General features: G+C 42.5%; 1 protein-coding gene across 3 annotated transcripts in view; it reads right to left on the reverse strand.

The window, feature by feature from the left end:
- Positions 1-12,464, reverse strand: part of PLEKHA8 (pleckstrin homology domain containing A8) — a 64,938-nt gene extending 52,474 nt beyond the window's left edge. The window contains exon 1 of one of the 3 annotated variants that reach the window (XM_055420940.2): positions 11,245-12,460. In XM_055420940.2, coding sequence (XP_055276915.1) covers positions 11,245-11,284 — 40 coding nt within the window. In that variant the 5' untranslated portion in view covers positions 11,285-12,460. Of the gene's footprint in view, positions 1-11,244 lie in introns of all 3 variants that reach the window. The other 2 variants (XM_055420943.2, XM_055420944.2) reach the window with 2 other exon arrangements.
- Positions 12,465-14,151: the final 1,687 nt, after the last annotated feature.

Below are 14,151 nucleotides of genomic sequence, written 5' to 3' on the forward strand. Positions count from 1 at the left end.
TACATTTTAAAAGTAGCTTGTAAATGATACCAGTAACTGTAACAATACCTTCTCTGTAACAGGTTCTTTATTTATATAGGAAAAGTTATAACAATAGAAGGGATTCAATTATTTTATTTTGCAGTTTGTAACTAGAAAAACTATAACCAAGAAAAACTTTTCTTTAAAGCATAAAGTTTCTAGAATTTCAGAAGGCATGTTAAGAGACCACAGAAGTCTCATTCCCATTATCTAAGACTTAATGGCAGAGCAATGGAGAAACCGTGCTTCCCTGGGTGGCTCAGTAGTAAAGAATCTGCCTGCCAATGCATAGACTTGGGTTCAATCCCTGGGACAGGAAGATCCCCTGGAGAAGGAAGTGGCAACCCACTCCAGTATTCTTGCCTGGAAAATTCTACAGACAGAGGAGCCTGGAAGGTGACAGTCCATGGGGCTGCAAGAATCAGATATGACTCTGGAACTAAATAACAAATAGAGAGCTCAGAGTAGTGTAGAGAACACACTCTTTCAAGATGTCCTGTCTTGGGAAGCCTGTATATACCTTAGGAATGATGGATGAACTGCATGAGAAAAGAGGCATGGAGGATGAAAAGGCCATTAATCCACTTCCTGCTTTAAATTAATCTGTTGTTACCTTGGTTTACAGTGATGATTAATTTTATATATCAGCTTGGCTGGCCTACCGATGTCCAGATTGCTGGTAAAACATTATTTGTAGTTGTGTCTGTGAAGAGGTCTCTGGGAGATATTAGCATTCGGATCAGTAGATTGAGTAAAGATTGCCCTCCCCAATGCAGGTGGACATCACCCAATCTAATGAGGGCTTGAATAGTACAGAAACGCAGAGGAAGGGTGAATCTGCTCTCTACCCGACCACCACCCTTGATTCTCAGGTCTGTGAACTCTGACTCAATTGAGTTACCAGCCTTCCTAGTTCTCCAGCTTGCAGAAAGCAAACTTAGGACTTTACAGTCTCCTTAACTGCATGAGCCAGTTCTTATCATAAAACTCCTCAAATGGAAATACACGGTTGTTTCTCTGGAAAACCCTGATTAATACACTTGAAAATAATAAAATATTCAAGGTAACAAAAGAGCAGTTAAAACCTATGGGTCTGTACCAGCCCCTGATTCATTCAATTTCCATTACACTATCTTCCTGTGCAATCCCACTCCCTTTTTTTGCCATCCCCTACTGGAGATGGAATGCGGTAGAACTCCCTGCTAGGAAGATTAGTGAGAAACTTCAATGAGTAGGAAAACTTTTACAACCTACAAGCTACTGCTGCCAGGGATGGGGTATTTAAATGCCAATCCCACACATTTTGTATTATCTTGGATTATTTCACTGTAGAAGGTAAAGTGGACATTTACTTTTGGCAACCAGGCATCCACCTCCTACAATTCTGTTACTGAAAACCCCCTTCACCACACTCTTATCCATGCAGTTTCGATGGGGCTGACAAGCCCCAAGGTGGGCATGTGATTCAGGCTTAACTAGAGTTTCACATCCTCTTTCCTCAGAGCTATGTTCCAAGACAGGTAAGTGGCCCAACTAGAAATAATCCTGGGACTTTTGCTGGGACTGGGGAAAGTTGGAAAGAAATGGAGACTCTCTCTCTTTTCTCTTTGGTCTCTAAGGTGTTTGCCTGGGGCCACCATGGCAGTCATTGTGCCATCACGTGGACCTAAACACGGTTTACAGGTACAAGGAAAGGGGGTGAGAGGACAGGAGGGAGTCAGGAAAAGGAAGCAAATCTAGATGACAGTTTTTTAACACCTCAGTCAGACTGTGTCATACCTACAGATAAGATACCTTCTGGACTTTCCAGTTACATGGAATAATAGAAGTCCACTTCTTACTTCAAACCTGAGCTGGATTTTTTTGTAAATAAAATATTTCTAAAAAGGTATCACATGATTATCATACTACATGTAGGAAACATACTTGACAGAATCTGACACTCTTTCATAAAAATTCTTTTAAAAAAACTAGGTATAATGGGAACTTCTTCAACCTAATAAAGACATCCACAAAGACCCAAGGCTAACATTATGTTAGTCTCTCAATCTTGTCCAACTCTGTGATCCCATGGTCTGCAGCCCACCAGGCTCCTCTGTTCATGGGATTCTTCAAGCAAGAATACCGGAGTAGGTTGCCATTCCCTTCTCCAGGGGATCTTCCCGACCCAGGGATTGAACCCAGGTCTCCCGCATTGCAGGCAGATTCTTTACCGTCTGAGCCACCAAAGACCAGATGCTTTTCCCATGAAATCAGCAATAAGACAAAGATACTTACTCTCACCACTTCTAAGCAACACTGTATTGGAGGTTCTAGCCAGGGCAATTAGAGTACAAAATTATATAAAAAGCATTCAGACTAGAAAGGAAGAAACAAATCTACCTCTGTTCTCAGACATGCTAATGTGTATATATATTTTTTAAAAAAGGAATCACTTTAAAAACTGTTACAATGAGTTTGGCAAAATTGCAAGATTTAAGACCAATATACATATATCAAGTGTATTTCTATACAATTACAATGAAAAATCTGAAAATAAAATAAGGAAAATAATTTCATGTACAATAGTATCAAAAAGAACAAAACAGGAATAAACTTGACAAAAGAAGTGTAAAACTAATACTCTGAAAACTACAAAACATTATTCAAAGAAACTAAATATTTGAAGATCATTACTGCAAAACTGTTATCAGCTTGGTTTTTTTCTCACATAATGCAAATGTCTTTTTATGTTTAATCGACAGTAATTATTTGTACAATTCATTTTTCAGTTCAAGTAACAATGAATGGTATATATGTTTTTTCAATGAGAACAATTTTTCTTTAAAAACATGCACTTATATTTGGATATAAAAGGGCACAGCTCAAGTTAATTCTGCACTATAACTATATACTTCTTTTTAATTTCATAACAGCCATCATTTTTAAATAAAAATTTTTAGAGATCTCCTTATTTCTTTAAAATCCAAATCAAACAAATGATTACTTGTGAGTCAAACATACATCTGACTAAAACACACTGTAGTTTCCCTTATTTTTTACTCAGCAGTCTTGTGACGAGTAGTTCATCCAAACATATCACTAAAAAATTTTTTAAAAATTAAAAACTGCACTCCATTAAAGACTTAAATTTTTTAGTATTTTAAATTTTATGCATAGTGAAATTTCTTTTTTGGTTAACAGTTCTGTGTTTCGATAAACACAAAGTCCTCTAAGAACTCAAGATACAGAAAAATTCCATTATCCTCCTCTTAAAATTCTTTTGTGTTACTCGTTTTTAGCCAAGCCCTTCCCCCAATCCTTTACCCCTGGCCAACCACTGTTATGTTTTCAATTTAAATTGAAAATATCCTCTAATTTTCTCGGCAACTTCTTTGACCCATAGGTTATTTTGATATATTACTGTTTAATTTCCTAATGTTTGGGGAGTTCCTACATCTTTTGTTATTAATTTCTTGTTTACTTTCGATAAAGACACATAACATTATTTTAAATTGGGCAAGGTTTCTACTATACCCTAGAGACTCCCTACAACACCAATTTGAAACTCTCAGGCTTGGTTTGTTTTAATAATCTAATCTAATACTAACAACACCCCAGTATATTCTCCTGCTCCCAGAAAAGAACCCTCCTTTTTAGTCCTGCTGGTTTCTCCACTGAGGGTCTCTTCTGTTCTCTCACACGTACTCCTGTCCAAGCCGATCCCACCAACCCTTTGGTCCCTCCTTTTCTGTGAAGCTTTCCCTGAAGGTGACTGGTAGCATCCAACTACACCAAAGGACCAGTTATATGCAGTGTGGTCCCTCTAAGCCTTGTCAAGCCACAGACTCAGAATAACCACATAAAAGCTTAAAGGTCAAAATCACAAACTTAGCTGGAAGGGCATTTTCACCACCCTTCGGTCCCTTCTTTTCTGTGAAATTTTCCCTGCAAGTGATCGGTAATGTGTAACTATTCCAAGGGACCCGCCACATGCAATGTGGTCCCTTCCTCTAAGGCCTGTCAAGCCACAGCCTCAGAATAACCATATAAAAGCTTAAAGGGCAAAATCACAAATTTAGCTGGAAGGGCATTTTCACAGTTGAGAAAGATTTCCACTAGACCATGAGCTTCTTGGGGCTTCCCTGGTGGTTCAGATGGTAAAGAATCCACCTACAATGCATAAGACCTGGGTTCGATTTCTGGGTTGGGAAGATCCCCTGGAGGAGGCAAAACATATATGAACAAGTGTCCCTGTTTACTTGGAGGGATATGCAAAATTGAGCTTTTTTGCTCAATTCTAAAATAAGCTGAAAGGGTAACAGGAAGTGGGAAGGATTAAACACTGAGAGTACAGTCTGAGAACAATGGCCCCCAGGCTCCTTCCATCCATAAACCACTTCAATCACATAATACTCCATGGGTCACTCTTGGTATATCCAATTACATCACACATCCAAATCAAGGGGAAGACAGATATTGCTTCTGGTAGAGTGCTAATGAGGCAACAGTTTCACATCTCTTATGTTCCTTAACAAATTATTAATTAATTTTTGCTGGGAGCTAAAGTACAGAGACAAGTGGTACACAGAATTGCGTGACCTGCAATAATCATTCATCCACAAGGATGACTGTCATAGGACTGCAGAGTCAATTCCAAAATTCCAATGATTTGAATCTTTTCCTTTATAATTCATACCCCTCCAACATCCAAAAGAATGATTTAAGGAATTCAGGATACATATACTCTCAGAAACCATGAGAAACCACAATTTTCACACAGGCAATACAAACTGATTTTTTCCTGGCATCATTAATCAAAACTACTGTCCAATTAACCTACCCTTAAGTGAACTAGGAGAAGGCAATGGCAACCCACTCCAGTACTCTTGCCTGGGAAATCCCATGGTTGGAGGAGCCTGGTAGGCTGTAGTCCATGGGGTCGCGCAGAGTCGGACACAACTGAGTGACTTCACTTTCATTTTTCACTTTCATGCATTGGAGAAGGAAATGGCAACCCACTCCAGTGTTCTTGTCTGGAGAATCCCAGGGACGGGGGAGCCTGGTGGGCTGCCGTCCATGGGGTCACACAGAGTTGGACACGACTGAAGCGACTTAGCAGCAACAGCAGCAGCAGTAAGTGAACTACGTACCAGGCAGGTTCATATATGCTATCCATTTCATCTTTATAACAAACCTAGTATGGCTATTATTCTTGCTGTCACAAAGCTGAAGCTCATGGAGATTAAGAAGAGCTAAAACTATCAAAAAAAAAAAAAAACTTCTAGAAAAAAAAATAGGACCTAGGGTTAGGCAAAGTGTTAAGATTTGACACTAAAAGCACAGACAATAAACAAAAAAATTGATAAATATCAAAATTAAAAAATGTTGTGCTGCAAATGATACCATAAGGAAGTGAAAGACAATCTACAGAACAGGAAAATATATTTGCAAATAATATGTGATCAGGAACTTGTATCTAGAATAAAGAACCCTAACAATTCCATAATGAAAAAATAAATAATCCAATTAAGAAATGGGCAAAAGATATGAAAAGACATTTCTCCAAAGAAGATATACAAATGGCTAAATAAGCACATGAAATGATGAGTAACATCATTAGTCACTGGCGAAATACAAATCAAACCACACTGATATATCACTTCACACTCACTAGGATGGATATAATGAGACAGACAATAACAAGTATTGGTGAGGATGTGAAGAAACAAGAACCTTCTTTCATTACTAACAAGAGTATAAAACGGAGAAGCAACTTTGGAAAAGTTTAGCAGTTTCCCAAACTGTTAAAGTGTTACCATATGATCCAACAATTCTACTTCTTTGATTAAGGTTTAAGAGAAATGAAAACACATCCACACAAAAATCTGACACAAACGTTCAGAGCACCATACTCATATTAACCAAAAAGAAAAAAAAAAGAGCAATCCAAATGTTCATCAATGGATGAGTAGATAATCAAAATGATATTTCCATATAGTAGAATATTATTTCGTAACAAAAAGGAATAAAGTACTGATGCATGCCACAACATTGATGAACCTAGCAAAAAAACATTATGCTAGGTAAAGGAAGACCACATAATGTATGATTCCATTTACTGCATTTATATGAAATGTCTGGAATTGACAAATTTATACAGACAGGAAATGTATACAACCTTGGCGGTTGCCAAGAGCAAGAGTGGGTAGGGTGGGAACTTTCGCTAGTGGGTATTTCTCTTCAGGATAAGGCGAATACTTTAAAATTGATTGTGGTGATGGTTGTACTCTGTGAATATATTAAAAAAACACTGTTAAGTATTCTTTAAACGGGTGAAATTCATGATAGATTAACTAATTACTATCTTGGTAAAATATTTAAAAATAATTACAACAAAAAAGGTTGACTAGTGGTTGTGAGCCCATGCTCTGGATCACTCACATTCCAGATGACTTCTTAGTACTGTCTACCCAGCACAAACATACATGGACAAGCGTCACCTTCTACCTGGGGGGATAAGCAAAACAATAGTACCTTCTCAGACAATCGTCTGGTGAGCATGATGCAAGCTTCTGTTATTTTTGGAATGCAGTACTGCAATGTGCTTGTGCTCTAACGTGCTGGAGGGGCCCAAGAAGCCCGCAGCTGGCTGGAGCTTATGACACAGCCCTCCTGTGTGCTGAGTGGGCAGGAAGGCGAACTAAAACTGAAAGCAGAAAGCTCAGAGCACAGTTCTGAAAATTTCTTAGTGACAAAACACATGCACAACACCAGGCATGGTCGTCCCTGCTCCCAAACTCCTCCCCACCTCCCATTCCCAAATAAAGTCTGCTATTCTAGGTCAACATACTTTAAATATAGGTACATTATGAATCAGCCAGAATTATATAATGCCCAAGCAGGAAGGACCTTCACAAGTATTATGTAATGAATGGTGCACTGACGCTGGAGTCACTTACTAACTCTGTAACCTTGGGCCAGTTCCTTCCCCATCTTTCTGTGCCTCAATGTCTTCATCTGGAAATAATAAAGTCAACTGCTTCCTAAAAGTGCTGCAAAGATTAAGTAACTTAATCCGTGCAAAATGTTTAGAATAGTGTCTGGAACATCAGAAGTGTTTAAGTCTTTTTACTATTGATACAATTATTAATGGGTAAATCTCATCACTCTTATGGAGGAAGATATTAAAGCTCAGAATGATAAAGTGACTTTGCACCTGGCAATGACAGAGCTGGCACCAGACTTCAGGTTTCTTTGACTCCTCAACTACTGTTCTACTATGGAGCATTAATGAATAACCAAGCAGGTATAATATCCCTCAACTAACGTTTAGGGCTTGAAAGATACAAATAACAAACTCACAGTGGCCTAGCGTTATGACTCATACAATAGAGATGTCTGTGAAATGTTTAATCCATTCCCTTTCCATTTCAGGTTTAATCCTCTAATATGTGAAGATAGGGCTGGATACTAAATCCCAGAATACCCAATGTTCTGCTGTTCAAAGCTGGGTAGCTCAACCACGTTAGAGAAAATACACAGACACTTCTTTTCTTCTCCTTTTCTCTGATGGAGCACAGGGTACTTGAGTGTGCCTAATATATTAGGGAAAAGAGACTTTTCTCTTTCTATATTTTAGCAGTACACTCATGCATGCAATTAAGACACAGCTATTCTCAGGTCTTGGTGGATGTTTACAACTTTTGGCAATGGAAACCTAAACAGTTTATTTCAAGAGGCAAGAGAAGCTCACAAAATAACTACAATATTTGGCAAAATACAACAAATGTAGCCAAAGTAAGCTTTTAAACAATCTCATCATTTCTTTCTTACTTACACATGCACACTGGCACATGTGCACACACACGTGCATGAACAATCACTCTGCAGTGCTTAAACCAGGCTATGAGGCCGTGCAATTTCAGGCCTGCCCCCCATCTCTGCAGTCTTGTTGGAGCCTCTTCTCAACTCTCCAGACTTTTTGGTCTTCTTTCCTTAAACTCACTAGTATTTATCCAGCTTTACGGCCTTCACACTGATATTCTCCATGCCTAAAGAGTTTCCCCTTAACAGCCTCCAACTGCACCTCTGCCTTGGCCTCACCACCTACCCAGCTATTATTTAACCTTCAGGCTCTGCTTAGATATTTTCCTAAAAGAAGCCTTCCCCAATGACCCAGACTTGCCTCTCCCTTCCTCCCCTCTCAAATCACACACACTTGAGCACCTGCTTCTAACCACTTATCCAATGAATGCCTGTCTCCCCCACCAGACTGTAAGTTTAAGAAAGGCAAGAACAGTGTCTGTCTTAACACTGCTTGCCCTGTGTCCAGAACAGGGCCCAGCACACAGCAGCTGGTGAATGAAATTAACAACATCCTTCAAGGATTCAAAGGATTGGCTGATAAACTGATTTGCTAATTCTCCAATCAGATTTGGACATAAGGCATCCCTTATCAAGCTGTGGACATGACAGAAATACACAAATGGGTTAAGTATGCTCTTCGGAGAAAAACTCAAAATGAACAAAACTTAGAGAGATATCACATGTATTTTTAAATTACTATGTGCAAAACCATAAGAAAAAAATGTTACTTTAAAAAAAAAGCTTCAGGAGAAGAAAATGAATGGTGTCTTCATTAGCGGTTGTCATTAACACTCACACTATGCTCTTCTGGGGAGACTAACTTGCACAAGGTTGGACTGTGAAGAAAGCTGATCGCCGAAGAATTGATGCTTTTGAACTGTGGTCCTGGAGAAGACTCTTGAGAGTCCCTTGGACTGTAAGGAGATCCAACCAGTCCATTCTAAAAGAGATCAATCCTGGGTGTTCATTGGAAGGACTGATGCTAAAGCTGAAACTGCAATACTCTGGCCACCTCATGCGACGAGTTGACTCACTGGAAAAGAGTCTGATGCTGGGAGGGATTGGGGGTGGGAGGAAAAGGGGACGACAGAGAATGAGATGGCTGGATGGTATCACCGACTCTGTGGACATGAGTTTGAGTGAACTCTGGGAGTTGGTGATGGACAGGGAGGCCTGGCGTGCTGTGATTCATGGGGTCGCAAAGAGTCGGACACGACTGAACTGAACTGAACTTGCACAGGTGAGGGAAAACAACTAGGATGCATTTGCGTCACCGAGGTTGTTGCCATTCCTTTCTAGAGTAAATGTATCTCCTAAGGATAGAGAATGCACTGGACAGTAATTTTAAACATACCTAGGGAAGGCTTCCTAGGTAGTGCAGTGGTAAAGAATTCTCCTGCCAAATCAGGAGACGTGAGTCAGAGACATGGTTTTGATCCTGGGACCAGGAAGATCCTCTGCAGTAAGAAACGGCAACCCATTCCGGTATTCTTCCCTGGAAAATTCCATGGACAGAGGAGCCTGGGAGGCCACAGCCTATGAGGTTGCAAAGACACAACTGAGCGTGCACACACGCACGCACACACATACACACCCAGGAAAAGTCCCCCGTGGTGTGATGGGCTTTTATGCACAGTATGTCCACAATGAGGTGGCTTGTGGGCCAGGGGAACAAGCAGCATAACGTAAAGCCAGCCACTTGCAATGGCTCCAATGTTTCTTTTCTTTAGGGCTTCCACCATGATGGCATCACTCACAAAATTAACTTCTTTCACTTGGGGCAGAAAAAAGTAGACTTTTTCCAACAGAACAGATGGTATGGGCACCACATGATAAAGATTCCAAAGATCTTTCCAGAGAAATTTAGCTTTTTTGAAGGATACATGAAGACAGGGGGAAAAAGGCATTTCATGAGCAGGAAGTAGGTACAGTAACAACAGACTAAACTTGGTAAAAGAGGTAAACTTGGAGGAGAAGAGCAAGAAAACAGAGAGAAAAAAAAGAGGGCAAAGGGAGACGGAACAAAAAAGAAGAGCACTGAGGATCAAAGAAATAAGTTAAAAGGCATGTGTGATGGAAAGGGGTGAAAGAACCAAGACCAGTGACTAAATTTCACTCAGGGGCATAAGATCCTACATCTCAGAGCTTAGAGATACCTCTTAAGCAAATCACTTGATCAAACATCCTCCCTAACATCCAGCCAAACCTAGTCATGAGGTATCTACATCTAATACATCAAACGAAGGTCCCTGAAGCAAAAAGCCAGTGTTCTAAAGCACTTCTTCTCACTCAGTTTCTACTAATGATCACAAGAAAAATAAACAGAATTCACTTGTAATCACACTATGCATAAGGAAGAGATTCTGGGTACCACCAACAGGCGCACTTTCAGCTGTGCTTTATAACCTCATCAAAGTCACTACTGCCAACTGATCCTCCCAGACACAAACGTCCTTAAAACACCCCAGAGAATCATACTACAATCCTAAAAAAAAAAAATCCTAGGCTCCACAAGATGGGAAAATGCACCTCCACCACTTTAAGAATCACTGGAAATATTTCTCACTTCAAATACATTGTTGTTAAAACTGTAAGAGCCTGCCTACCTCATTTTCCATAATAAAAAGTTTAATTTCAAAAAAGTGCCTAGCACAGTTTCCAGCGCACAGAAGGCTTTTATTTATATACTCATTTATGAAAATGCTCCTTCTGAATCATATTCACAGCTGAAAAATAGTTGTGACCTTCTCAAGATAGGAAGTACTTCCACAAACTGGAAAGGGGGTGGGGTACTATTTTTAAGCCGTTCTGTTCAACAGGGCAAGAAAAGAGTTGCTAATATTTGCATCCTATTTTACGGTCATTTCCGAGTCTGTAAAACAAAAAGAAATGTTCGGTGAGAAAACCAAAAACGTACATACTCTGGAGCTGAGACTCAGATACCCTGGTCTGCACTCAGACAACTCTGCAAGGGACAAAAGCAAAGTGCTTGTACTGGGGACTTTGAAAAAGAACCGTTGACCTCTGCTCGCATTCATATGAAACCTTCCCGCGACCAGCTCCTTCGCCAGAATTCGAGACTCCCAGAGGACCCCACAGTCGGAATCAGCATTTCCCTCCCGCTGACAGCGAGGGCATCGTGCCTTTCAAGTCACCCCAAATCTCAGGATTCGGAAGTGAGGGGAGCTGCCGCTCCCACCCAGGCCCCACAGGGGAGACACGGGAGACAGAACTGCTGTGGGGAAACACTCCCGGTCCACGCAGGCCTCTCGATCCCACGAGCGACCGTGACCCCGACACCCAGGAGGCGAGCCCCGACGCCGCCCTCCCTCGGCTCAGACAAAGACCCGGAACCCCGGCACGCCCCCCACTCACCGCTCAGATAGTTGGTCCACTTATACAGCACCCCCTCCATGGCGCCCGCGGCCACCTCGCCCTCGCCCGCCGGCCCCGTCACTGCTCCAGGCTCCCGGAGGCGAGGAACAGCGGCAGCAGGGCCATCGCCCGGCGCCGCCGAGCCGGCCACTCCCGGCGCCCAGGCCCAGCGCGGGGACGCCCCGCCGGCCTCACATCCCGGGCCCGGGGGCGGGGTCACTGCGGCGGCCTCCGCACGTGAGAACGCGGCCGGCCGGCGGCCCCAGGCGCCGCAGGGTGCGCTGTCCTCAAGGAGGCCAAGGTACTGGGTGGGTCCGAGGGGCGACTGCAGTCACCAAAGTGTCGCAAGCGAAGGAGCCGGTCGCTGGCCGCGCCGCGCCGCGCTACCTGAGTGCTCGACCCACCGGGCTCGGGGCCCGCTCGCGCATGCCCAGTGCACCGCCTGCGCGCCGGTTCCCAAAATCCACCCCGGAGTTTAGCTGAGATGCCGGCGTGGCTGACCTAGAGAAAAAGGCCCGCAGGGAAAATGAGTCCTGGGAGGCAGGCTTGGGACTGGAGGGAGGGTGAGAAGGGAGTAGGGAGGCCTCTGGGACAAAGGGGAACACAGACTTGACTCTATCGTACCATAAATCGGTTCCACCTCCCGATATTTGGGAGCCACCGTGGCCCCTTAGGGTGCCCGCTGGATTCTAGTCTTCAGTCTCTCTTATTTCAACGCTAATTGATCCTACACACTTCAAGGCTATTGAGGGGGTACCCAACTGTAGGGCGTAAGGAGATGATGGGAATTTCACTATAGAATACTGTGAGTGACCAGGGAACATAAACAAATGTTTAAGCTCTAAAACCCCCGCTGCACGAAGTGTGGTCAGGTACAGCTGCACTGAAGGCACCTGGGAGCTTGTCTGAATTGTAGGATCTTGATGCAAGGCCCCAGACTCCTGAAGGAGATATCCAGGGGGGGATTCCCATGCATATTAAAGTGTGAGAAAGTTCTGTGCTAAGAATATTTGACTAGAGAAAATGTTAACTATAGATTCTGTGGTAAAAGGAGGTTATTACAAAACAGTGTACAGTAGGATCCTAATTATTTTAGGCATATGTCACAAAACCATGTGCCAAAATGTTGATGACTATTTCTGCATGGTGGCGTTACAGATTTTTTCTTTTCCTTTAGTATAATCTAAAGAATTAAATCTTTTATTTGCAAAATCTGTTGCCAGAGTTCACAAATAAAAACAGAAAAATTAATTTGCTATTTATCTGAAATTTAAATTTAATTAGCCTCCTGTATTTTTTTAATTATTTATTTTTAATGGGAGGATAATTGCTTTATAATGCTGTTTTGGTTTCTGCCATACATCAACATGAATAAGCCATAGGTATACACATATCTCCTCCCTGTTGAACCTCTCTCCCACCTCCCACCCCATCCCACAGATGGGTTGTCATAGAGCACTATGCTGTGACTCCTGTATTTTAACTGGAAACTCGAGTGTTTTCCAGTTTCTTCCAAGTCAGCTTCAATGAACAAGTATTGCTTTTGAAATTATGCAAAAAATGTAAAACAAAATCTTTAAACTTAGCCTGTGTAATTCATAACTGTGATTACTATTTCTACTTTAAAACAGAGGTCTGTACATCCTTATCCTTGATAGAGGCTATTATTGACCCTCTACACTTTTGTTGTTCAGTGGCCAAGTTGTGTCCGACTCCTCAGGACTCCATGAACTGTAGCACACCAGGCTTCCCTGTCCCTCACCATCTCCCAGAGTTTGCCCAAGTTCGTGTCCATTGAATCAATGATGCCATCCAACCATCTCATCCTTTGTCGCCCCCTTCTGCCTTCAGTCTTTCCCAGCAGCAGGGTCTTTTCTCATTATTGACCCTCTACACTAAGAAAATCCCATGGATGGAGGAGCCTGGTAGGCTGCAGTCCGTGGGGTCGCTAAAGGTCGGACACGACTGAGCGACTTCACTTTCACTTTTCACTTTCACACATTGGAGAAGGAAATGGCAACCCACTCCAGTGTTCTTGCCTGGAGAATCCCAGGGACGGGGGAGCCTGGTGGGCTTCCGTCTATGGGGTCACACAGAGTCGGACACGACTGAAGTGACTTAGCAGCAGCAGCAGCAGCACACTAAGGTCATCTAAAATTATTAGTGACCATAATATTGTGTGGTGTTGTAGAATGAATCAGAAGATGGTTGGATGATGGAGCTCAACTGCTTTGGGGGCTGAATAACCTTAAGCAGGACACTTAACCTCTCCTAAACAAAATATTAACTTATCTTTTAGGGGGATAAAAGAATTTGCCTTACCCACAGAGTAATGAGGTTTATGAAGAACCAGAAAGCACTTTGAAACCTAAACCGCTGTTACATGCCTGCGTGCTCAGTCGTCTGAGTCTCTGCGATTCCATGAACTGTAGCCCACCAGGCTCCTCTGTTCATGGAATTTTCCAGGCAAGAAGACTGGAGTGGGTTGCCATTATCCTACTCCAGGGGATCTATCCCAACTAGGAATTGAACCTGAGTCTACAGCGTCTCCTCCACTGGCAGGCAGATTCTTTACCACTGCTCCACCTGGGAAGCCCCCTTACCATACTTTTGGGTGTGCGGGGTGTTGGGGGAAAGGGGGTGGGTTCTCTCACCAACCGTGAGACGAAAGGAGTCTTTCCTGAGACCTGTGCCATTTCCCCTGGACCCAGGACTTCACACCCCTGCGGATTCTTTACACCTCTGAATCCGTCTGAGGTTTCCGGTTAGCTTTGCTCCCCACCCCTCTCTCCAATTCCTAAATTGTGGAATTCTGTAATCCCCGGGCCTTCAGGACCACTCCGGGTGGTTTGCTTCTGCCCTACCTCCCTTCAGCGGAACTGCAAATTGCAATACTGTGACACCATT

Source organism: Moschus berezovskii, chromosome 3 (genome assembly GCF_049115385.1).
Source record: "Moschus berezovskii isolate FMDL1 chromosome 3, NW_MosBer_1.0, whole genome shotgun sequence".
Classification (NCBI taxonomy): Eukaryota; Metazoa; Chordata; class Mammalia; order Artiodactyla; family Moschidae; genus Moschus; species Moschus berezovskii.